The sequence below is a fragment of the Haliotis cracherodii genome, unplaced genomic scaffold (genome assembly GCF_022045235.1).
Source record: "Haliotis cracherodii isolate W230 unplaced genomic scaffold, xgHalCrac1.p SCAF_8, whole genome shotgun sequence".
NCBI lineage: Eukaryota > Metazoa > Mollusca > Gastropoda > Lepetellida > Haliotidae > Haliotis > Haliotis cracherodii.
The window spans coordinates 6,788,354-6,815,859 of record NW_027266341.1 but is presented as its reverse complement, the minus strand read 5'-3'; the positions used below and the strand labels follow the sequence as shown (position 1 = coordinate 6,815,859).

General features: G+C 40.9%; 1 protein-coding gene across 2 annotated transcripts; it reads left to right on the top strand.

Annotated features, from left to right (window-relative positions):
- Positions 1-457: 457 nt before the first annotated feature.
- LOC139450459 (protocadherin-11 X-linked-like) lies at positions 458-26,162 on the top strand. 2 transcript variants are annotated; one of them, XM_071232166.1, is made up of 4 exons: positions 458-4,090; positions 20,305-20,469; positions 20,813-20,957; positions 24,096-26,162. In XM_071232166.1, the coding sequence occupies exons 1-4, from the start codon at positions 1,379-1,381 to the stop codon at positions 24,581-24,583; spliced, it is 3,510 nt and encodes a 1,169-aa protein (XP_071088267.1). In that variant the 5' UTR covers positions 458-1,378; the 3' UTR covers positions 24,584-26,162. The 2 variants fall into 2 exon arrangements, with proteins under 2 accessions (XP_071088267.1, XP_071088266.1); XM_071232165.1 differs by having other exon boundaries at positions 20,813-20,984.
- The last annotated feature ends 1,344 nt before the right edge of the window (positions 26,163-27,506 follow it).

Below are 27,506 nucleotides of genomic sequence, written 5' to 3'. Positions count from 1 at the left end.
CCTTTAAAAGATTGGATCCGATTTTTCTTTGGAAATACTCACCTCAGTGGAAAGGGATACCTTTAAATCATAACTCACGTGTTGGAGGAACATTATACATTCATATACATCTATTGCTCTTTCCGAATTCTTGAAAGAAAATTACCTTGCAATTTGTATAAGCAATTTGCGGAACATCTTTGTAGTGTTTCGAGAGTCGAGAGTCGATTGTCAAGTGACTTTAACATGACAAGAAAACAAGCATGATTCTATGAAGGTAAGAATAAATTCCGACAAGTATCTAAATCTGTTTTGAAATGAAGACGGATTAAATAACAGCCGCGAAGCCTGCTACCAGTCTCTGACACGAGTCGTCAAGCGATTTCAGTGTCGATTGTCTTCTCGCTACAGTGCGTGGAGATTGTGGAAGCTCCGCACCACGTCTCCGTATCGACCTCTACCCTGTGCGGAGACTGAATCAACGCAATAAGCCGAGGAGGCGGGAGTTAGCTCGAGGGTCTGTCACACCGCCATGTATCGCGTGGCTTGAGCACGTCTCTCGGAGGAGGCCAATGCATGTTACGTTAGACTGTTAAACATATCACTTGGGAGTTGGAATTTCTTCGCTTTTAGGGAACAAGTGATTCAAGCACGGAATGGTCCATTTATGCAAGAAGACCCTGCACGAAGCAGTTTTCTAAACACTTGTGAAAATTGGGTGTCAGTGAAAGTTTGACAGTTATGTTTTTCTCATCCGACTGTTTCTACCAGCGGGATATTCTCACATGACAAGACAAGGCGTCTTTTCCCGAGCCAGTGAAGACTTTCAGAGCATACAGAACGATTTGTGCGTGTCGACTATATGAATGTGTCTCCTGACCCGAGAGCGGATCTGTGTATAGTTAACGTGCGACGCTTCAATTGCCTACATGTGTATGCGAGTTTTATGTGTAACGTATAATACATACATTGATGTAATATTGCCTTTGATGAAAGGACTTGGTCTGTGAACGACGAGGATCTGGCATTCACAGAAGTGAAAAAAGTCAACAATTGATACGGGTATATATTGAATGGAAATACGCGCATTCAGTACAGCTGGGCCGACTCTCGCTGTATTGAACTCGTCACAAAGCAAAGCAAATAATTTTATTCGTGGATTTTCAATACGACAAGACATTGACTTTGTGACAACAGCGGAGCTGGCACATAGGACATGTTGTGGGATATGGCGGTACTCCCCAGTGATACTCCTTTATCGATCAGGACTTTTTTGTTTTAACATGTCTTCAATTATCCGTAAGTTGGTGCATTCACACGGGGCTTCACCGTAGAGTTGACTGTCAATGGAACTCAGCGCATTTTCCCTGTGTGTAGTTTCTTAGTCTATATCACCACGATGTTGTGTGTTCGCGTGTTGTTTACCCTTGTCTGTGTGGCCGTCATTCCCGGGGGTGGGGCCCAGGGAGATATTCTCAACTACACCGTGGAGGAAGAACAAGCCCCGGGCACCTTCGTCGGCAACGTTGCAAGGGACTCCAACGTTTCATCTGCCATCGCTGGAGAGGACCTTGCTTCTGTTCGTTATCGGATTCTACGGCCAGGAGAGACCCCCAATTTTTATTTTCTGATCGGTAACCGATCGGGTGTATTAACGACAGCATCTGTTCTGGACCGGGAAAATATTACAATTTGTGAATTCAAACGGATTTGTAAATTCAGCATATATATAGCGTTGCAATCGGGGCCGTTCTTCCGAACAATTTTGGTTAATATACTCCTTGAGGATATCAACGATGAAACTCCGGAGTTTCCACATCCGGCGATCCAGTTGGAAATATCCGAGTCTGTGTCCATCGGATCATCCTATACTATAGAGCCTGCCGAGGACTCAGACGGCGGCGAGAATCACTCAGTTCAGTCGTATGACATTTTCCCAAGTAATGGGACATTTGTTTTAAGAGTGACAAAAAACGTAGCTGGAAGAGACGTCCTTCGAGTAATAGTTAATTCTCCCCTGGACAGAGAAACCAAGGACTTTTACCAGCTGAGGATCGAGGCAAGAGATGGCGGTAGACCACCTAATGTGGGTGAACTTTTAGTTAATATCAGTGTAACTGACGAGAATGACAATCCACCAATATTTTCACAGGATGATTATCATACGAATATAAGCGAGGCTTTACCGAATACTTCTATCATCTTAACAGTGCATGCAACGGACTTAGACAGTGGTGATAATGGCAGAGTGTTTTATATCTTAAGCCCACAGCAGTCGGCTATTAACAGAGAACTTTTCAAAATCAATCGATTCACAGGGGAGATAACTCCCAGAAAACCCTTATCGTCTCAGCAAGGTAAGACCGTACGTTTGGTGGTACAGGCGTACGATGGTGGGTCAGATCCTTTTGTGACCCCGTCCATTGTTTTTATTAAGGTTCTTGACACTGTGAACAATCCCCCATATATTCAGCTGAATATTTTAAACGGAGTAACCTCCGCCGAGGTTATGGAACATTCTTCCGTTGGGTTTGCGGTGGCACATATGGTGGTTTCAGATGAAGATTCGGGGACGAATGGTCAGGTGAATTGTTCTGTTATGAGTGACCGGTTCCAGCTACAGAGTCTGAAGATTAATGAATACAAGGTGGTCGTGTCCGGAGTGCTGGACAGAGAGGCATCACCCCAATATAACTTGACCATCGCGTGTCAGGACGGTGGCCGCCCGACGTTGAGAGCAACGTCTAGCTTTACCGTCAATCTGATCGACACCAATGACTACCCACCAATATTCAAGCAACGACGCTACGTGGCCAACATTACTGAAAACAACGCCATTGGTAAATTCATCACCCAGCTTCAAGCTGTGGACAGGGATGCTGGCGAGAACAGCAGGATCACATACGTCATCACGTCCACTTACCCACGTATTACCAACTTCATCAACATCAACCCAGGGAGCGGGGTGGTCACGGCGGTGGACAAGCTTGACAGGGAAGTGTTCGACAGGTTGAACATTACCGTTATTGCTTTTGATCATGGGGACCCCCCTATGTCATCTAACACTTCTTTGACTATATTTATTCTGGATGAAAACGACAACGAACCCGAATTCCGAGAAGCCGTGTATTTGTTTAAAATTCCTGAAAATGAGCCTATTGATACACATGTGGGACGGGTGCGTGCGTACGATGCCGACTTGGACGGGGGTGGGTTTGTGACGTATTCTATAGTGGACACTGGTCAGTATGTGCCCTTTATCTTGACCAGCACGGGGATCTTGCTGTCTAATGACGTGTTCGACCGGGAACAGAGAGACGAGTATAGTTTCGATGTGGAAGCAAGTGACCATGGGTATCCATCTTTAGCAAACAGGGTCAGAGTGATTGTTGAAATCACTGACGTTAACGATAATACGCCAATCATCACTTTCCCTAACGAAGTCAATATGACATCTAAAATACCCTTCCAAAACCCACCGGGTACCCAGATAACGGCTGTGAAAGGGGAGGACAGGGATTCGGGCTTAAACGCTCATCTCCAGTTTTCTATGAGACAGGACTCGCCCCAAAAATCCTTTCTGTTTTCTATTGACGGCTCGTCGGGGATTATCTTCGTAAACAAACACTTACGTGAAGAAAACGTGGGAACATATGTTGTGTTTGTCTCCGCGATGGACGAAGGCACCCCGCCTCGATCCTCAGGGGAGAGGATTTTAGAAATCACCGTCTTTGTCGGAAACAGCACGGCGCTGATGTCAGGGGTGTCCCCCGGCCAGAACGCTCTTATTGTCATCACGCTGCTGTGCCTCACCGTCATAATCGCCGCCATTGTTTTAACCGTTCTGCTGAGGATACGACGCCGGGATCGACAGAAGAAGTCGGATTCTGACGTAACACTGGAGGACCTGCCCCGGACGTCTCCCCCGGACTACCCCACGGAGCGTGAGGGGCAGTTCAGCAGCTACAAAGCGGTCCAGGTGGAGGATGAGGACGTCACCGACAGTAGCAGCAGCAGCACCTTGCCCAAAGACATCAACAAACACGAGCTGCTGTTGTTTAAGATGCAGTTGGCAGAGCAATACAAACAACGCGAGCAGGAAAAACTAGAGGTGAGAATATTGCATTATCTCAGGTGTGAGAGCTGTGTGTGTATTTAGCCATAAATGTGCCATATTACTTAACTGTGTTCTAAATTCCATCTTTGAAATCTTTTAAACTAATTTGAAACGTTTAATTAAATAAGCGTTATGTCTCAAATTATTCTTTTAGTCGAATTACAAACGCAAATGAAGAGTTTTAATTTAACCGTTTTACAAATTATCCTTCATTTTAAACACCAATCTTCCCCCCAAATCTAAAAATCAATTTGATCTCATCAATTTAAAATTAAAGCCGTTTCACCTAACCTTTAAAATTGAATTAAATCACGCCTCCGTCCAACACCCAGTCGTTATCGGTCGTCTTATAAATACTAAAACGCATAGTTTCAGCTCAATTAAAACCTTATTAAATTTTAAAATGTGAAAATTACCCGGGTCAGTCTTGCATTGCTGTTTGAGCACCGTGAAGGGAGGGAGTTCAATGCCGGGCCGCATACACCTGTCTCGTAATACTCGGCGTTTCAGGAGCCACGCAGGTGACAAGTGAGATCGATAACCCAATCACGTCCAGTGCTTGGGGATCGATTGAGTTCATCTCGTGACGACCCTAGTCCCAGCTGTGTCACTTTTATCTTTAAATGAGGTGAAGCAGGGTAGATTAGAAATAACACGACAACCAGTAATTCGCTCTGGGAGATAGATGTGGGTAGATTCGTCCTTCGGTAACACCGATAATGTAAACGTACCCGGCACGCGAACTGGTTCTTTGGGTGATAAGGGAATTTGTGGAAAAATCAATGATTTCTTTATTTACATATGAATGCTGATGCCTCTTGTTATGCCATAGGATCTATATTTTTGGCGTTTCAATTGCATCTCAATGTAATTTGCGGAACCCTTCTAAAAGATGTTTGATTTACTATATACATTGTACATCGCGCACTTCTATCAATCTGAGATTTGAATGGCATTAGATTGCAATATCCGGCTCTATTCAAAAAAGAATATTATTGGTGTCTTATTATATTTCTATCTATTTATTTTATTGGAACTGCTTAAATAGAAATTTACAGATCATTTCAAGATAATCTTAATCACGACATATAACATTAATGACAATGAAATTCTAGCTGACATTAGTTCGACTTGGTTATCAATCAGTAAGCTGTAGAAAGATGGCGAGAGAAATACTAAATGTACATGTAATTCATTGGGATTAATGGCAAGACAAAAAAAAACCAGTTTTATACCTGGCTGTGTCTGTGTGTGATCGAGTTCACCTTTGTACAATACATAATCTTGTGTTTGACTAGAATTTAGAAGTGATACACACACGAGAGAGAGAGAATGTATGGATGTCAACTTCTTTATTATGAAGAACACAACGTTTCGGAGTATATCCCTACTTCTTCATCAGGTGAATGATGAAGGAGTAAGCATATAATCCGAAACGTTGTTTTCCTCATAATAAACAAGTTGACATCAATAAATCCTCTCTCTCTTAATATATAATTTTGTCTGTTCATCCCGGGTGTGTTCCATTTAACCAGGGTGCCCTTGTACACAATTAATGAGTGAGTGAGTGTGAATTTGCCAGCAATATCACGGCGGGGGACACAAAAAATGGGCTTCACACATTGTACTCATGTCAGGAATCGAACCCGGGTCTTTGGCGTGACGAGCGAACGCTTTAACCACTGGGCTACCATACCGGCCCACACAATCAATGAGAAACTCGAAAAAACGCCGTAACTATATGCATCGAAACCTCATTTATGCTTTCCCAATCGTTCGGGATAATGAATTTACGGAAAACGAGACAAAGGTATGAAGAAATAAACATATTTTTTAACAGACGTTGAAAACAGTTACCGTCAATTAAGCATGTTTCCGTATTGATGAGGTGTTCTTGATAATGATTACGTATACCCCCGTGTAGTGAAATAAACCAAAGTACAATATATTTAATCATGACAAGTAACAACCACAGTCCAACCTGTTTGTGAAATGTAGTGTTTTCATTGCAACACCGCGTGAACGTCTGTGGAGTGTTATTTGCATTTCACTAAAACTAAAAATCAATACCCAACTGTTCCTCCACACTGACACATCTCGCCATAAACAAAAAACAACCTTTCACTGCTGTAACTTGTAACAGTCTACACAAATGAGAGCATTTCAATGTTGGAAACAAATGTATTCGTAAAAAGATATCAGTTGCCACGTGGTTTTACGGCCAGGGAATGTACACCACACACACACACACACACGACAAGTGAATCTTCACTGGCGTCATCTGTAGCAAAACAAGACATTTGATAGACGTACTTCATCCTGGTACCCGAATCTCAAACATGTAACTGAGCCGCGCGGAATGCGACAAAGCGGGTTCCGTTTCACAGCTGTGAAATGAAGAAGTGATATGGACAATTTGACTGATGGCATAAGCTATTGATAAAGCGACACGCGGAGATGTTGATTACAGCCACTCACGCAATGTACATGACAGTCGCAGTGTACATTGCTGCGGGTCGTCAGTGGAAGTATGGGTGTATCGAGGGGGGATTCGTCGCACGGTGTCACAATAACACCACTCTTCTGCATGTGTGGCAACTGCGGTTTCCAGAAAACGTTACTGTTTTGTACACGAAAGTTAATTTGTTTCGTTTTTTCCAATTAAACAGAATCGCTTCTTTTTAGGCGTAGATACTTTTGAAACTAATTGCTTTGAATTTCTTTGAATTTAAGACTGTAGAAGCACATTGAATTTTTTAACGGATTTATCAATGTTCATGCCACTACCGGCTGTAGCGTTTGCTAATTAATATGATTAATCTTGTCGTCATGATTTAGGCAGAATCTTTATCACTATGGAGTAGTTGGGTAGTGTAGTGGTTAAAGGGTTCGGTTATCACCTCGACGGACTGGGTTCGATTACCACTCGGGAAGTTAATTCCATGTGTCTACCGCCGTCATGTTGCTGGACTTTGGCTAAAAACGTCGAAAACACATTCTCTCACTAGTCACTATCGTTTAATATTGACACTCTTCTCGTTCTAACTTCGGATAACTCGAACGCGATCCACGGTTTCAAGGAATTCGATTTATAAGGATACTTAGTATGTTTGAGCACTACCATCAATCAAACACATATTGCTCGAATGTTACGTTTGTCACTGAGTTCATTCAATATTCAGAACTGAGATTTATTGTGGAAAGAAAAAAACACGACTCCCAATTCACTTAAATAAAATCGTGGCGCCTACTTAGACAAATAAGAAAATAGTTTGATATTGAAAATATCATGGTTTATAGATGAAGCTCACAAAAATCAATGAACAGACACAGAAACCGTATTACTCCCTTTATATCGAGGAATAATTTTATCTGTGACGAGTATATGTTCTTTACGAAAATTGCTGTTTTGTCAAAATCATATAGAGCAGCCCGCTTACTGGGGAATACAAAATACTATTTCAGAACAAGGTCTTTGTATATACCCAACCTTATCTGTTGTGAAAGGTTGAAAATATAATCTAATGCCAAACAGACCATTGAGAACAGTAAAGTGAGGACATTGTTCCGAGTTGTGAATAAACAATGCCATTTGGAAAGAGGACTTTTTTCCAGGGTTGTTTTATCACCAAAACATTCGTATACGGCGTTGCAGTTTTTCAGTTGACATTTTGATCCCGAAAGCAATCCCTTGACTCTTTTTGCATGTAAACATGGCTGCAAATCAATGATCATTTGCATAGCAACTCTCGAGACGGAACTGTGCATATTGTATATCTCCCTAGATATTGTAAGCGCGCAGGCGTATCCAAGAAAAGATACGTCAATTGATTAAGCGAGTACTTCAAATGGCGATTGCTCAACGCTGTCGTCATGTAGCTATATTTATCGCCTATAAAGACTGTTAGGGGTTGGGTGTCGATGATGGGGGTAGGGACAGACGGCGTTAGACATGGTGAAGTGTTAAGAGATGGGGCGAGTTGAAAGCGATAATTACAGGCAATTACTTAGAGTTACTTTTTCCTTACGTCTTGATCATCAATATTTAAACTATATTCGCTAACTCTCTTTGTGTAAGTGAAAGCGACTCTAGACCAGACAAATCTGTGGTCGATAGTTTGAGCAGATCGATGCCAACATGCTGCATTCGACTGATAGTGAACAAATCTCGCAATTTCACGTACGATAACGTACATTCACGCATAAAACGATCTTAGTGGCCGTGTAGATATGTGGGCGATATCAATCGGCATGCAACTTAATATATTTAATGAATGTAATACATTAATTAATCTGCGTCTATAATCTTTTGTCTGTCTAAGTACGACATATTTTTGGTTCCGTCACTGGTTTACGACACTTGGCAATGGATAAGACGTTGTTAGTCGTAAGAGACTGATCCAGTGATCCGTCGCAACATTCTGCGCCACGATGACGTAGACGAGTGTTCATGCTGTCAACCACTAGTCTGCCTGGCCCAACTCGCTTGTAGACTTGTTACCGTGACATGGGGTATTGCTAGCTGACGTTGAACAACACTCACTCACTCACTCACTCACACGTAGACGTGTGACAGTGCAGCTGCAGAGTAAACTCGAGGAAGTAGGTAGAGGAAGTGTTGGAGACTACCATGGGAAGATCAGAGGAAGAGGTTGGAGGAAAATGCGAGTTATTTCACAGTTACGTAACGTTCATTTGAAATACATAATCAGCATTGAACTCTCTCTCTCTCTCTCTCTCTCTCTCTTTCTCTCTCTCTCTCTCTCTCCCAGTTAACAGGCAAGGAAACAAAGACCCAGTTGACCCAGGTTTTATGGACAACAATGGAGACATTTCTAGCAGGATATACAATTGCGGATACGCGTGGCTTGCAACCTGTTGCTTACACCTGTGCAATCAATTACACCTGTATATCGATTATACGGATCAATTTTATGAGCCAGGGATCCACATCTTTGTCTACTGTGACCTGACACAGACTGTATTTGATTCTTGGCTTCAAAAAGTTGATTTTCAAAGGACGTTCTATAATACATAGATACGAAGTAATCGATTAATAACTAAAATCACCCAGAGAGATTAACGCTACACCATGACCTATTTGTATATTCATGGAATTGTTTTACTTTTCGTTAATTTATTCAATGAGAATATCCTTTTTGTTGAAACTGTTTGAGATAACGGTTGCCATGGCGACCGTTTGTAGCTGCACATTAATGTACTTCATGGAGTCCGTGATAATCGTCAAGCATCTAAAATGATGCTGAAATTAATAATGGAAATGTTGATGATAGCGATGATTAGTAAGTGAATTTGTTTCAACGGCACTTTGAACAATATTCCATTTTTTTGACGGCGTGTCAGCTTGATGTAAGAGGAAGCCCGAAACGATGTCGCACGTTTAAGATGTGATGCTTTTGTTGCTGATAATAACATTTCTAGAACAACGCCAATGACGGCGATGATGATTCTAACGATGATGATTATAATGATGGTAGTGATGATCATGTTGCTGCTGCTGATGATGATTATGGCGACGATGTTGATGGGAGTTGTGATGATTATAATGATGGTAGTGATGATCATGTTGCTGCTGCTGATGGGGATGATGATGGTAGTGGTAGCGATGATCTTGTTGATGGTGGTTATGGTGATGATGGTAGTGGTAGCGATGATCTTGTTGATGATGGTTATGGTGATGATGGTAGTGGTAGCGATGATCTTGTTGATGGTGATTATGGTGATGATGGTAGTGGTAGCGATGATCATGTTGATGGTGATTATGGTGATGATGGTAGTGCTAGCGATGATCATGTTGATGGTGATTATGGTGATGATGGTAGTGCTAGCGATGATCTTGTTGATAATGGTTATGGTGATGATGGTAGTGGTAGCGATGATCTTGTTGATGATGGTTATGGTGATGATGGTAGTGGTAGCGATGATCTTGTTGATGATGATTATGGTGATGATGGTAGTGGTAGCGATGATCTTGTTGATGGTGATTATGGTGATGATGGTAGTGGTAGCGATGATCTTGTTGATGATGGTTATGGTGATGATGGTAGTGGTAGCGATGATCTTGTTGATGGTGATTATGGTGATGATGGTAGTGGTAGCGATGATCATGTTGATGGTGATTATGGTGATGATGGTAGTGCTAGCGATGATCATGTTGATGGTGATTATGGTGATGATGGTAGTGCTAGCGATGATCATGATGGTTATGGTGATGATGGTAGCGATGATCATGTTGATGGTGATGATGGTGATGATGGTAGTGGTAGCGATGATCATGTTGATGGTGATGATGAGGATGAAGATGTGGCGGTGGCGATGAGGTTGATGATGACGAATTTGACTTGTCAATGTTTTAGGGAAAAATGCTCTCCGCAATGCCTGACAGCAGACAATGATTGAACTATTCATTACGAGGCAATGTTGAACGCGGAACTCAGCGTTGACAAAACTGTCTATTGGCCTCGAGATAATCACTTGAAAAACGGAACTCCATTAGCAATAAAATCAGCATCAATCTTGGTGTCTAGCCTATCCCAAACACAGAATTATTTCCATGGTCTACCTTACTTTCGAACAATGGGATGTCTTTTTTTGATCGCTGAACGAATTGATTGACATGAAACAACATTCGTACCAACAACAATAAGAAACGACAACGCTTTCGTTTTTGATATTTGACACCCTGGGCATTCTGAACAGGCGAATTATTCCATCGTATTGTCTCACATAGTTGGGTTTTGGTGTATTTCATAACAGCAAGCATTTTCTCCAGCAGCGACAGTTCCACAATGCACGGTGATAAAAGCCGTGTTTACGAGGTGACTGTCAGACCCGTGGCTCAAGTCGAGACGTGCTTCAGAACGGTGCTTGAGACCGTGCTTCAGAACCATCGTGAGGCGAGAGGATTTAATATACACCATGATTCGAACTTACTGATCTCCTCTTTCGGAGATGTATTACATCGTATGGCAGACATTAAGTCTAGAAGGTTTATTTCAGTCCGCAGTGAGTGTAATTCCATTTGTGAAATCAAAGACTCTGTGTTTTACATCAGGGGTATGTCTGCCACATCTCCAAGACGTTTATTCACAACTTCGATATAAAAACAAACAGGTTGTTCATTGGGAAATTACTTTGATTATAAATTGGAAGAAGTGGGCGGTTCCTTTTTCGATGATGAAATGTGTACTTCCGGGTATTTCTATACATTGAACCCCCCTTTATCCCCACAGTACAGTTTCAGGTTAAATAGTCCGGATTAACACATTCTCTGAATAATGAAATATGGTACACCGTTGTGATAATATAAATTTCGCTAATATACAAAATTGCTAATATTCGTATAAGCAGCTTGGGGGAATACTCCTCAGGGAGCTGAGAATGAATGGCGAGTGCACACTGATCCCTTGACTGGGGTAATAATGTAGCGGTTTGGGCGTGCTATATAGTATGTATATGGGACATTATTAATATGCACGTTCCCACAGGAAGCGCTGTCTAGTCAAACCCACACAAAACTTTTCGGACAATGTGAAGATACCCCAACCCTGCAGCCTTCTGCATTACCCAGATTGTCAGAAGGGCTGTACTCCTGGCAGCAAACCCGGGTACTCTCCCAATGTCAGTCAACAGATTGGGAGGTACCAAACCTAAGGCACCCAGAACAATGTGGAATATGTGATACTTGAAATTACATAAGAATTTCAAAATAATGTATCGACATGACAAGTATAAACGTTCTACTTAAAGCAACGAGAAGCGCAAGACGTTGAGGTTGTCACAAGGTTTGACATCTAAATGGACACATGACCCCCAAACCGTACAGGAAGTCCAAATTGGCTTCCCCATTCATTAAACCGACATTTTACACAAACTTGGACAATATAAATGTTGACTGTAAGTCGCGTAATTCAACATCAGAAATCAGATCACCGGATTCGCAAACCAGGCCCACGGACAACCTGCAGGTCTAGGTATGTTTAGTTTGCATTCAATTAATACTCTTTGCGGGTCATGACCACTATCGCTCTTAGCTGCTTTCACGCCTATAGTTTAAATAAAGGCTTCGGTCGGAATTAATGGCCTTTACGTGTGCGCTGTGCGGAGCTTGCAAATTGTTTTTTGTTTGGAACAAATAGAGCGCGTGTTTTTTTGGTACTTTCAGTCACGTTTAAGACAGTAATTGATGGGGATCATGCTTTTTTTTCAATTGTACAGCAAATATTTTACCTTGGCGTTTCGATATCTTAATGTGGTGGATGGCATTTGTATAAATCTTATGGTATTATTACTAGCGGTGTGTATAGCGTCACGTCATATTGACACAACACGGAAATAACGAGCCCAGTCATCGGACTTGGCGCGTGGTGGTTGATTTTCACGAAGATAACATTTTCTTTGTTTAGATGTAAATATTGTGTTTAGGAACATATTCCTGTGATCTTATAGTTACACCATACAGTTCTTGTGTGAATGTGCTGTAGAGTCTGATAGAGGCACCTCTAACATAGTCTTGCCTGAGCCCGCGTGGAGGTAACACGTCATGCTAAACTGGTGATGACGTCATGCTGATGTTGTCGCAGTTAATTTAGGGCTTATGCAAAATTATATTATGTATCAACCATAGCATGTCGGAGAAGTCACTCGAATCTGATGATTCTCATGATTTCTGCATTAAAGTGAGTGAGTGAGTGAGTGAGTTGGGTTTAACGCCGCTTTTAACAGTATTCCAGTCACATCACGGCGTGTCAGCTTAATGTGGGAGGAAAGCCCGAAGTGATGCAGGTCTCAGACGTTTACCACTTCGGTGAAACCCACGAGCACGGGTATGGTGCTGACATCTGCATTATAGACACGGGCGAGAGCCATGGAGTATCACATGTACGCGCGGGTTAAGGGTGCACAATCATGCACGCTTTACATGCACTCATGTGCATATGCATAACGGAAACCTGCACGCATACAAATCAATACCCATTGTTCAACAGTTTCACATTCCGATCAATAATAATAATTAATATTGATTGGAATGTGAAACCAATAACAAAACACAATTTGCCGTTAAATAGAAGTCATACATGTGACTATAAAAAAAACAGTCAATGCCCCTGAATCAGTGACCGCTGAGAGAGATATGACTAACATGAGTAATTTTATCGTTTATGAACCACATTTATACTATTCATAGGAATTCTGATTCCATATTTTATAATCTATTGTAAATATCTGAGTATTCAGCAACGATCGATTTCAATATTGAACAAACCTGCCAGTTGTTTGACTCCGTGCGGTGATCTAATTGTCGTTATATCTATCAAATATTAAGCCTTTAGCAAACGTGGGGGCACGGGTGGCCCAGTTGTCTAAGGCGCCGCGATTCGCTATGCAGAGCTGCGTCCCTTGGGCACGCCAGAAACCTATGATGTTTCTAGGTTTGTCAGCACCATACCCGTGCTCGTGGGTTTCACCGAAGTGGTAAACGTCTGAGACCTGCATCACTTCGGGCTTTCCTCCCACATTAAGCTGACACGCCGTGATATAACTGTAATACTGTTAAAAGCGGCGTTAAACCCAAATAACTGACTCACTCACTCACTTTAGCAAACGCTTACAATGTCCTTAACTCTCTCAATATATATGTGGTGTGGCTGTCTCCACTCATGACATTGAGTGTAGTCTTTTCAGTCGAACTTACCGCACTACGAACCCACATACGGTGTGCACGCAAGAAACCCATTCTTATCGATATCAACCACGTTTATCACTGGCGATACCAATACATCGCTTACATAGAAATTTACCTTGAATCAGATCACTGTCTTCAACCAATTCGTTCAGAGTTGATGAACACGTCGATAGCCCGAGGCTTGTGTTTAATCGAGAGTGGTGTTACAGGATACCGTTGAACTAGACTCAACTTGTCGAAAAGATTAAATCTCTTAAAACGTTCTCAAATATTTCTATCGCGTATTGATATAAGTCAGAGATCCGCTAATGTATGTGATTAACGGTAAACAGCTTCACAGTCCATTCCTCCGGATATAAAACGGGAGATCAGAGGCCATCGTTGTAATCCGATTTGTCACGAGCACGGGCGAAAATAACCGATTGTACTCGGCGGATTAGCGTGAACGACATCCCTTCTGAATTATAGTGTAAACGTGGTCGATTACTGTGTCAGACGTGTAAATAAATAGCAAAACACGATCTGGGTTGATCATTGCCCTGTGTGATTAAAGCTTTGATTATTGGGATCCGTGAACCGTGTTATTGTACAGGGGTGTTGACAAAGGAATGGCGGAAATACGAACCAGCCGAGGTGTTAAGGACAAATTATAGTATATTTAAACAAGCAAAGGAGCGTAGAGGTTTCAATGTGATATGTGAGGTATCCTGAGGGCTTATCGTCGTCGCTTACATGCTACTGAATTTGTTTAAACTTTTGGTATACAAATGACTAATTAAGTTGTCACAAAGATCTGGGCTACCCGATCAAGACCTCCCGGTTCGTAAAAATTAAAACGAACGAGGAATGGCTAATCTGGCAGTACGCTTCCATTGATAAAAAAATCGAAAACATTCAAAAACTGTAATGTTACTTCTTTGAGAGGTATCTAGAAATTGGAGCACTAAGTAATGATAAGATATATGGATGAACAACTTCTTTATTCCAATTAGAAGCGACGTTTCTGTGTTGGTTCTAACACGCTATCGCTGGTTTGACCCTACCCAGAAACGTCGTTCCTTTTTGTAATAAAGAAGTTGTTCATCCATATATCTTATCCTTACTGTAATGTAAGGTTTGAGTTTCATATTGTTGGAAGTATTGGACATTAATGAAATCTTGTTAAATCTTGACATTATTATTCTCCAGTTAAATCAACAACAAAAACAACCACATTTCCAAGTTTGTTCTCAGAACCAGTGCACACCAGTCTATAATCCCCAGCGATGGTGTCTGGTGTTAGTGACTTTGGTTCTATCCCGCTAGCACTATTCCAGCAATGTCCGTACACTAGAAACGTGCGTCACACATTGAACCCACGTGGGGAACCGAACCCGGGTTTTCGGAATGGCAAGCACTTTAACCACGTGGCTACCCCACCGCCCCTTCTGGTATTGCGACCACCACGAGCATCTTCATCCAGCTCCCTCCTCAAACACCACGCATACAGAAACCTGCATATTCTATTGCATCAACCGCACACAGACGATCAGTTTCCATTATATCCTCAATATAATTTCATAATCCCGTATGGGGATTCGAGGAGTAGCACTGGGCCCTGTGTCTCGTGCTTATCGTAAAACGCGACCGCAGTGGGATCCGTGACGAGCTTGGAATATCAGAACTGGTGAATAGCACATGCGCACTCAACTAACCAGAGTCCCGTCCCCATGTGTCACAGCCAAGCCAGATGTGGGGAACTATCACACACTGCTCAATTTATCATGTCTATTACCCGGTGGAATATGTTCATTATTCATGTAAGTGAAACTTCTTCACATTAAGATGCATATATGTCAAGAGATGATTGATTACGTCGCGAAAATATCATAACACTTGTAACACTATTTTCAAGTTGCGCATTTATCCATATTTTAAAGTGGTTATATGGTTCCACGTGCAGATATCGAATCAAGGAGTATAGAAGTCGGTGTGGTCACATTGCTGGTAGAATAGTCTAATTCTGTTCTGGGACGATATCTCCATGATTATGTAAATCAGTCACTAAATCTGATTGAAATACATGTACATTAGTTTTTTACCGACTTCTCCGGTTTCAGTAAATGCGCTTTTGTTTAACACGAAAATAGTCCGGTCACGTGGTATGCAAACTATCTTATGGCAGTGGTGATATATCACGTGACGTGTTGGTCAGTGTACTGCGTGCGCCGACCAAACTCGAATGGTGTCTTAGCACGAAGGTTTTTTTTTAGTTTTAGGTATTCGAGGGATGCAAATCGCGTTCCGCTTTGAAGTTTCTTTTTGTTTTATTTTTTATTATTTGAGGTATTGTGATTGAGAAGCTGGTGGGAAGTCAGACCTGCGAATGTGTCTATGTGAGAGTGAGTGTTGCTTTATGCCACTGTCCGCATCTGTACAAACTCCAGTCTGGGCCAGGTAGACTGGTGATTAGCTTGAGCAACGACCCATGGTAACTGGGTGCGATGACACACAATGAACCCAGTCATATGCTGCATCTACTGTGTCATGCTAGCGGACGGGCAGTAGAGACTTCGTTCACGATTAATGTGTATTATATCTCCATTTTATTATGATGAATACCCTGGATCAACTTGCCATCATAGCTTCATCCCGGAAGTGTGGTCACTATCTCAATCCTACTTATCAGTAACTTCCCACAGAACTTCTCTCGCAAACAAATACGATTTGATTGGACGGCAATATTCAAACTATATTACGCCGGCCTGTAGTTAATCGAGTCTTGACCAGACAAACCAGTGACTGATATTATGAGCAACCTCTTATGCCTCAGTGGAGCCTTAAAGGTCATCTGCTCATACGACAAACAAAGGATGCTGGGGACCCATTCTTAACTGGGCACCCACGGAGAACACTCACCGTTGCCTCTAGTTTCCGGGAGTATCACTTATTCTAATCAACACTGCTTTCCCTTATCTGAATCTTTCAACTGACTTGATCGTCGGAATGCCGACCGCAATTAGAATGGTATGCATATGTCAGTAGACTGGATACCACGCTAGTTAAACCGGAGCGTGCCGAGGTATGTTGAGTTAGTCCGCGTGTTTGTGTTCAAACACATGCCTGGAGCGGCACTGGCCACGCCCAAAGATGTCTGGCAGAGTGAGTGAGTGAGTGAGTGAGTTGGGTTTAACGCCGGTAGGCTCTGAGATATCATTTGAGCTCACGTTTTCGAATTTATAGGGATCTCATCCTTGTATTCAGTCGGAAGATATTTGATGAGGATTAAATTATTATTGTGTTAGGGGAGGATAGGGGAGGGGGGATTTTAGTTTATGATCAGTCGATTCTTGTGTATAATAGGTGACGAGTTTGTTATCTGATCATTTTAATGTTAAGATTATGATTGTTGGTTAATTCAAGAGGGAATAATTAAGTTAAACATCAAAGCAATCTCGTGTTGAGATATTTAGGAGCATTTGCCTTGTATCTTGACTGCCTTTATTCATGTAGTTCGACTTCAAGAGCGCCTTGACAACCAGTTCCTGTGTATTTCGATTCAAATACGTACAGAAAACACCTGCATTAGCATTTCAACTTTTTAAGCTGACATTTCGTTAAGATAAGACAGTGATAAAATTCTAAATGTCTGCAAGCATCTTTTTATTCATTTAATTAAACATAATAAATTCTTTAGCTGTTTTGTTCGGTCTTTGTTTAACCGTCGTGAATACGGGTCCGGATGATTCCATCAGGATTTGTGTTTATAGAGAAAAAACATATGATTGAGGTGAACACATGTAAAATAACATTTAACTCACTGACAAATAACATTTACTGCAGGAAAACTAACACTCTTCTTGAGGGCTCGAGCCTGCGTTACAATCTTCGTCCGGGGCGCTGCATTTCTCTCATTAATCATTAAGTTAGTGAAATATTTACAAGAACTCGTTCTAACCTGCGTAAAAATCGACACTGGTGTCGGAACAGATGTGAAACAGCCCGCCCTGAAATAATGTATCAATTCTCTTCGGAATAATAGCCAGTTTTGTCAAATGTTTTTTCTTCTTTTAATTCGATTCCTTGCTGTTTGGGGATGTATATTTCATAAACAGATAAAACTGTTGATCTTACGATGTTTATTCACACTCGTTTATCAGCAATTACCGTTAGGTTTGGCATGAGGTTTGTGGAAAATTCGCTTGATTAGCTGTGTATGAAGTTGATGCGGTTCGTGACGCGTAAACAGTGCCAGGGTTATGGCGTATCTTTATCGTTACCTCGTAAGTACGACAATGATTGCTTTACAAAACAACGTCGATATAAATTAAATTTTCCAAACTTCTAACTTTTAACATTACAACATTTTTAAAATGCATTTCATCAATCAAACGCTGTTACGCTGAATCATATTTGAAGATGCGGAAATTAATCTCGCGGTATGGAGAACTTCTCTTTGCCGGTTACATTAATATGACGTATTGTTATTTTCAAACAAACGAATTAACGACCGTGTCTTGAAGCTGGGCTATTTATTTCCGGAAAAGCCACTGTCACAATGACATGCAATTACAGCAGTAAAATTACATTTTAACATTTGTTATATGATGCTGTATGTTTTTCGGATCTGAGCGCTGTCATCTCTGACTCAAAGTCGTAAAACATTGCTTCAAGCTTGTTGTGAGTCATTACTAGCTTCTGAGCATCAGCCAGCTTTATCTTGATGATCTTCAGGGGCGGCCGGGTAGCCTAGTGGTTAAAGCGTTCGCTCGTCACGCCGAAGACCCGGGTTCGCTTCCCGACATGGGAAAAAATGTAAGAAGTCAATTTCTGGTGTCCCCCGCCGTGATATTGCTGGAATATTGCTAAAAGCGGCGTTAAACAATACTCACTCAATTGCTGATCTTCAAGATAATAAGTGAAACAACACTTTTAAGATCTGAGACATCACCGATCCGCTATCTTCATAACACCCGGGCATGATGACGTCATTTTGAAACGGAAGAACAAACCGAGCTTCTTAATTGATCCTCGAGTATATTCCGATCTCTTTAATATGTAGCTCGAGTAAACTCGGATGTTTACGTGAGGATTACATCGCCTGACGCCGGTAGTTTTGATAACGCGGTACTTGGAAGTTTGTCGAGTTTATAGCATCCACTCTTTAATAATCCCCCATTTCGGGTTATTTACATGGAGGTTATGTACCATAGAGGTAGATAACAGTTTGTGTAATGTACACACGTCAATCAAACAGGTCGTCTTGCAACATGTCGGAGAGGGAGTGGACAGTGGAATTCCCGCGTGGCTTGTCTCGTGTTGTTATAGATGGAGGGTGTGATGCGGGTTGTTTGGGTGTTTCAGATTGCAGAGGGTGATTTTTTCAAATGGGTGAGGCAGGTCGAAACTCCTGTTCAAAGAGATAGATATATTATGATCCAAATGAGAGAGAGAGAGAGAGAGAGAGAGAGAGAGAGAGAGAGAGAGAGAGAGAGAGAGAGAGAGTGAGAGAGCTTGTATAAGCTTCTTTTATTGACCTCAACTTATAGTAGTGATCTTGAACACATTTAATCGGTGCAAAATGTCCACAATAAGAGGTTAAAGTTTTTAATATACTTCATTATTTAAAGCATGTCGTGATTAGTTTGGATTGATTCAAATAGAACCCAGTGTCACGTTGACAAAAACAACAACCCGATTTTGTTAAATACCAAACTGTGAGACACACTTTGTCGTGGCTGGTCGTGCAGTTTCAAATAGAAGCCAGTGTCACGTTTATGAAAATAAAAATTATTAAAAAGTTATAAAAATCCCCAACCCATTTCCGCTAAAAACCATACAGTGACGCACACGATGTCGTTAGAAACGCAACAATAGTTTTGCAGTTTTAAAAACACAATACCAGACATATTTGTTAATATTATCATCGAAGTTGGGGATAATATTTTATGCATGGTTTGATGTGAGGATATTATTTGATAATGAGTAATTATTCAGTTGTAATCTGTGATCCAATACCCACGGGTATCCCCTCATTCCGCATCATACTCAGACCGGATCGCTCGTGACATGATTAATGGGTAGATTATCGATTTCCCGTCATTCACCAGGTTGATAATATCAATTAAAGATAGTGTTACTACACGTCTAGGCGGTAGTCAGCGTCACTGCTATTATAGAGAGAAACTAGCGGCGCCCGGGATCGAATAATTAACTCGAGGACGACATAATATACTGCCAGTTTGTTTCCTAAACTTTGACATTCTTGAAACATCTAAAGTTTGAAGGGTAATTACGAGAACGATATTGATGAAATGTACGCCATATGCGTTGGTTTTGCGTTCTAAAATGACAGAACAGTACCGTACAGCGCAGGCAGTTAAGTCAAATGGCTTATTGTAGGTTGACATATGTGTGCTGTGTTGATTTAAACATTCCAGGGGGAATAACTCTTTCCTGGAGAATATATTTCAAGAAACTTGTTTATTTTACAGACATTTTAAAAGTTTTTACTCTCTTTCAGGAAATAGAATCCTCATCCAAATTAGATCAGCACCCTGTTCAAGAATCGCACGTGATCTCAGACAAGTATGACGTCACCGACCAACAGATGACGCGACTGGCTGCACTTAAATATCAACAGGCTCTCATCAGAGGCTCAAAGAAGGGGCCGGGTCAGCATCTCTCGGTAAGGCAAGATTAATAGAAAGTCGAGTAACCAATTAGTGAATGTTGTATAACAGATGAGGTGAAATGGGGTTTAACGTCGCGTCCAAGATTATTGCACTGATATAGCGACGTGCATGTACGTGTGTGGCTGCTTGCACTAGTCCGGACTGATGCCGATTTATAGTGCTAGCTCACTGAGATACCATGCCGCAGTTTAACATGAATACCCCACTCAGACACAGTATACTGACTCCGAGCCGACCAGTCCTTGTTTTAGCCCCTTAATGCCGAGCGCCAGACAGGGTAACAACAAGTACTTAAACTACGTAAATAATTGTATTAAAGAAGGACTTTCATTTCAGTCTCGTTATGGTCCGAAAGGGGAGACAATTACGGACGACATTCTGAGTAACTCATCAGGGGAGACAACTGGCACTGACAGCGGCCGGGGCTACAGTGAGGAGGACAGTCACAGCCAGGGCAGGAGTTCTCTCCCTTCAGAAACAGGTGAAATCCGGATGTGCTGGCATATAGGTTAACACTTCTTCTGCTTTTTTCAACGCATGTCACGGGCTAACGGAATCACAATTAAACACTATGTCACGAACTACCGCTATAACGAACATAACCGTCTACAATCATTTATAAGAACAGTTCAGATTTCTCGAATAGTTTTGAATTCGATATAACCAAAGGTCTTGCTGCACCATTCACGAATGTTTGGTTCGAACGTCTAGACGTAGTTGCAACGTTAATTCTAGACAGCGACAATGACTTCGCCCACTGTCAATATTTTTTTTCTGTAGCCACCACGATGCTGTCGAATCTCCATACTCCATTTGAAATGGGCAATTTAAGTAGAAAACTACAATTGTAAACTAATTGGCGTTTGTGTCACTTGAAGAAAATGGACAATAATGTATTAGACTATTTCGATGGACTTCTCATGTCCGCTAACTGTATGATGTAATTCCTCCAGCTAAAAGGGACTTTGGTTATTAACGTGTCTAAAAGTACAGTTAAGTACGGTTATATCTAACTCGAAGGGACTACTGATTTTAGTTCGAAATAACCGTAGTTCGTTATAAACATATGTACAGCATATATATAGCAAATGGCTGGGACCAAAAATATGTTCATTATATCCGTCAGTTCGTTATAAGCGTGTTCGTTATAAACGTTGTTTACTGTATCTTTATTTCGGGACGGACAGGGTCATAAAAAAGTAATATCTAAAAAAACCCGCAAAATAATCTATATACATGTATATGACTTAGGTAGTCATTGTGTCCCACACATATATTTCATATTTCGGCGGCACGTTTTATCGATTTTTTGGATGCAGTTATTGCATTGCATCCCGTTACCCTATTGCATTATAATGTTTAGAGTGATTCCGTTCTTCCTGAAATGCTCAACAACGCGCATCTCTATTCAAATTACATATGATGAATACGATATCCATTGATCATATGGTAATTTTGTTAGACGGTTTTATTGCTGTGCTTGTTTTTTTATTCATCAGCCTCTTTGTGACCACAAAAAGTTGATTTTGCTGATGTAATTTAATACTTTTCGTGCACGTATGTAACCTTTTGAGTGGCTTTGCAAGGTCGATTTTTGTTGAAGTTTCCCTTCTCTCTATTGCATTATGCATGTGCTGTGTGCCGTGATGTCTCGATTTCACTAGAATTTACTAAATCTTCTAGATGACTCTGTGCCCTCACACATAGTGTCTGTGGAGAAAGTAAGTTAACGCTATGTCCGTAGACCTTCGTCCGGGTGTAATTCTACGTCTTAGGAATAGAATTTTTGCTTTCCTTAGACATGATGAAAATACATTCTTTATGCGTAGTTTTATAGTTTTCTTTGGAACTTCTTTTCCGAGGGTAGATCTATATACTTTTTGTGTATATCTGAAATATATTAAATTCATAGAACAATTGACAGACACAAACTTTAAATAAAAAGATTTTTTTAAATAGTGGCAGTCTGTTAAATTAATTTCCTGAGTCGAGCGTTTTTTTAAAGAAACTTTCAGTCCATAAACTTTGAAGTTTCCTTGCCCTTCAAGCAGGTGATTGGAACGAAAAACAACATCATATTGTAATGGACGTTATGTAAGTCGTGAAAGTCACCTTCTCTCTACACCCCCACCCATTACTCACCCCACCCCACCCCACCCCACCCCAGCCTATCAATGATTTTCCTGTCCTCAAACATACATGGTAAGATGACACAATAGACCGAACTGACACTATTATCTGTTGGTTCAACATAAACGAATTCACGTCAGTCAATACCATGCGACCATGTAGTAATGAATCACTGTTGACGTAAGAGAGACAATGCTTTGGGCGTAACAACGACACCAATGTTATCTTTATATGTGAATAGTTGTGATGTGACAGTATATCATTGTTGGTAGTGTTAGCTTCATTACTGGAGACAAACTACTTGCTACACCTAATCATTTTGATTGCAATCAGCGTTTCACCTTGCGGTTGCCCTAACGTTTATACCTTCATTGTTTAATATTAGATTTTCTGCATTTGTCACTTATGGGCTTCGCTGTAGGATGTGCGTGTCTACATTTCCGTTTGGATATACTTTATGAAATATATCTAAGATATATCAATATATTCCTTAATCACATGGCTTTAAATTTGTTTAATCGGACATGAATTTGGAATAAGGAATCCAGATCCGAAACAGACGCCAGTGCCAGTTTTGGGAAACAAGATGGCGGCCCCCACGGAAGCTATAACGAATACGTATGCTTGAGCACAATTTAAAGAATCATACACGAATTTTGTTTTGTTTCAAGATATTGATAGCACAAGATAACGTCATAAACATTATGTTTATTAAAACACATCATACTAAAAAAGGAAAACAATTTCTTCTGCGCCGTGTGTCCCTTCGTTTCTGTTGAAGACAGTATTGACTGAGAAAAATAGGTTGCGACAAATGTGCGTTGAAAATATGAAGAGTATTTTAGATGGACTTCGCTTCTTGTATGTGTCATGCGAAAGTCAGTGGAATTGATGCATCTCTCGCTGGGAAATACTCAAAACAGTTACGTGATTATCGCTTTTTAACACGCTTATCTTGAACATTATGCACGTCTACGAGACACACACGTAATTATGAAATCACGCCGTTCATCATCGTTGACACCAGGCAGACATAGTGTTGACTTCATGGGTGATCCCCTCGACAAGGTGTATGCTCCCGTAGACTCTACTTCATCACGACAATCAACGTGTAGGAATAATTCGTTTTCGTGTTAGGTTCGTGTTTGTAACGTTCTGATTTTACCACGTGTTTCAGAATTTATGTATTTCTTTCATACCGAAAATGCAAACAGTTGACACTCTTTTCGTAAAATCAGTGTAAGAAACGTGAGAGTTTGTTGGATTCAACGCCGTTTTAAACTGTATTTCAGTTATATCACCCCCCCACCCCCACCCCCCCACCCCCTCGTCGACCTAGGAAATCTGAAATTCGAAGCTATTATCATAGTTTCCTATGGAAGCTGAGGCGCCATGAAAAACTAGATTTTAATAATCTCTGTGAACTATTTGTATATACTCAGGACACCAAGTTTTATATCTTTACTAACCTGTGATCTCTTTTTTACAGATGACTCTGGCTTCCCTATTGTGAGATTCGACTGCATTCGGGATCAAAAGAAAACAAGTATTATTCCACAAAACAGACAACGAAATAGTATTCCCTTGGTCCGACAAGGCGATGTATCCATGTTGCCACCGGCGTTAAAGAGTGACTACAGACAGAGACCTATAGACCCCGTGACCTTGAGAAACAGTAGTTCCAGGAAGAAGCCCTATTCAGTGCACTTCGATCACGATACCCAGAGTGATTTCCAAACACACGTACCTCGCTATCTTGGAACATTCGCACCGCAACCACGTCCAAGGTCGAGGAATTCCGACACTAATCTGACCTTCAAGAAGGGAATTACCGGTTATTCGTTGGATAACTTAAACGACAGTGTTGATGATGACAATACTACCACGACTTCCGGTAGCTACACGATAGACCATGATGATCCGCCGGACGAAATGATAACATTTTCCGGATTTGGACTTAAAGATGTGTACGTCTAGCGTGTTCTACGCTGTGTGGGAAGGGACGCAACTCTTGTGATCTTACGTGTAGACTGGTACAAAGTCGTCGTTGCGGTTGCTCGACTGTACATCTGACGACCATGTGTGAATGGATGTGGGGACACTCTCATGAAGTGAATACGTGTGTTGTGATATTATTTATGAGTGAATATGCATGTGTTTTAGTCACGGAATTCCAACCAGCTTTCATGCCAGTTCGTAGAACTGTGCATCATTTCGTCTAGTCCTAGCATAGTGAGCATATCCCGGACGAGACTCGTCCATTTGTTTCCATCTTGTCAAATCATCATTCGCCATCACTCGTGTCTTTGCGTGACCAATCGGATTGCCACGGAATGGCACGAGTTGTGAATAATCAATATAATTTCATCATGAACATCAATTGGTGCATATATACAAAGATGAAATTAATGATGTGTTCATTGGATATACTCAAAGTTTGACTTATTATGTTACACTACATTGTATTATGATGTTATTCTTGAAAAGAATTTCAAAATTATCTTCTCAATGTATAAAATACATTAAAGAGCTTACAGTGTTGTATTTGGGTAGATACGTTTTTTTACTGAAACACAGTGAAAACACAGCAAATGTCCACATATATACACATCGTTAAAGGCCAAACCAAATTTACATCTTTCCTTTGGGACAAATAAACTTGCCCTAAAATATTTTTTTGATAAATACCTCATTATCAGAAATATTATTTTTAAACATCTTTGTGTTTAAGAATTTTGAAGGGAAATCTTATTTTGCCTATTGAAATTGACAAATTATTTTTTTGGTGGTATTTTTCGTAATGATAAGATCTGATTGGTCCATATGATCTTGATAAAGTACTACTGGCTGCTTTGGTTCCAGAAAAGATAATAAGTATTCGCTCTCTCCTTTCCTTGGGGGGCTTCTGGGTTAGGATTAGGCCCTAGTAGCCCAGGTTTATCGTACGAGGCGCAAACAAACAAACAAACAAACAAACCAAACGCCCTCTAGTGTACGACGGCGTTCATATTGTATTGCGTTTCGACTGTGTTTCAGTGACATATATGTCTTATAGGCGTATTATATAACAGCTACGACTGTATGAAATATATGTTCTTGTGGAGAATCGGGGTGTCACCACGAAGGTCATTGGGTTGATCATCATGGTTTTATTTCAATGATAAAATCATGTCCACTATTCTGACGTCATAATATCGATAGACGTGACGTCATGCCGTCGGTAATATTCTTTTCTTGGCTTTAATCATTTTTATTTCCCAAATCTCTGTAACACATAATACTTTGTTAATGTTTTTTTTCTCCACAAAACGAATATATAATAAATACTTTTTGTAAAGATAATTTACGGTTTAGGATATGTTTACGTAATATATGAAATGTGTGTGCTCCTAGTATTTGATACGGTCTTGTCTTCACAATATATTTCAATGGTCTGGACAACCTTTGTGAGACTACAGATATATTTCAAACAATATGCCTCGCATACCATCAGTTTAAGTTTAAAACAGGTGTTACTTCATTATTTGGCAGTAATGAATAATATTATTATTATTTTCATGTCTCGTCATGTTTATGCATTATTTATGAACCATTGTTTTCCATTGTTTGCGATGATTGTGTTATTGTTTATCAACAAAGAAAATAAACAATACAATAATATGTACGTGTTTGTTCTATAGTCTGTTTTGCCTTTAACTTTTGAACCTATTCAGGCGCCATGTAATTCAAGACGCCAGTCGACTGTAACGTGACTGTAACAAGAGTGCCAAACAAAGGATTCTGTGATTGGAAACAGTGACGACTGTGTTATGCTATGATACACCATATTTGGTATTGTTTGATGTTTGACGCAGCATTCCAGCAATATGACGGCGACCCGTCAAAAATCCAGTCTGGACCGAACAATCCACTGATTGATATGTACACTGATCCGTCAGGGTACATCTTCCCGAGGCAAGAGAGTTAACTGAAAAGTCCAGTTTCCACCCTTGCCGAACTGGGCTGGTATTATGGAGTTACATTTTGGCTGGACTAACGAGTCCGTGCATAGTCCAATCAAAATCGCGCTCCGAAATCGAAATCCGGTTCGTAAACTGTCGTTCAGATTTAGGTCGATTGGATGATTTGCAAAGCATGTACACCGCCAACTCGTTGTCAACAAATATTTTCTAAATCTTTTATGTTTTTAATCAAGGTGCTCACATGATTTGATGCACTTCGCGATATAAGAATCGTTTTATCACGATATATAGATCTTGATTATCGATCAGATCGTCTTGACTGGGCGCCGACGTATGTTTGAAACAAATGCAAGTTATACGAGAGGTGGAATCTGATTGGTCCATAGGAGAGGCATAGAAGGGGCATAACTCGTAATAGCCACTGCACGGGTGGCCCAGTCGTCTAAGGCGCCGCGATTTGCTGTGCAGAGTTGCGTCCCTTGGGCACGCCAAAAACCTATGATTGTGGGTTCGAATCCCGGTTCGCCCCGATTATGTTTCTAGGTTTGTCAGCACCATACCCGTGCTCGTGGGTTTCACCGAAGTGGTAAACGTCTAAGACCTGCGTCACTTCGGGCTTTCCTCCCACATTAAGCTGACACGCCGCGATATAACTGGAATACTGTTAAAAGCGGCGTTAAACCCAACTCACTTACTCACTCAATTACGTGGATCGATGCTCATGATATAAATCACTGGATTGTCTGGTACAGACTCGATTATTTACAGACCGCCGTCATATAGCTGGAACATTGCTGAGTGCGGCGTTAAACAACAAACCAACCAAACCAACCCAATTATAACATTAGTTACATTTGACCGTTTCGAAATGACATTTTGTTTTCAAAGTACATACATGTTTTCATAATGTGTAAAAATATCAAATTTACTCCAGCACC

What these genes read in the sequence shown, in the direction of transcription:
- LOC139450459 (XM_071232165.1), top strand. Translation starts at nt 1,379, where the DNA reads ATGTTGTGTGTTCGCGTGTTGTTTACCCTTGTCTGTGTGGCCGTCATT. An exon ending in GCGAGCAGGAAAAACTAGAG is followed by an intron (nt 4,091 to 20,304) that starts GTGAGAATATTG and finishes ACTCTCTTTCAG; the next exon opens with GAAATAGAATCCTCATCCAA. An exon ending in GGCCGGGTCAGCATCTCTCG is followed by an intron (nt 20,470 to 20,812) that starts GTAAGGCAAGAT and finishes CTTTCATTTCAG; the next exon opens with TCTCGTTATGGTCCGAAAGG.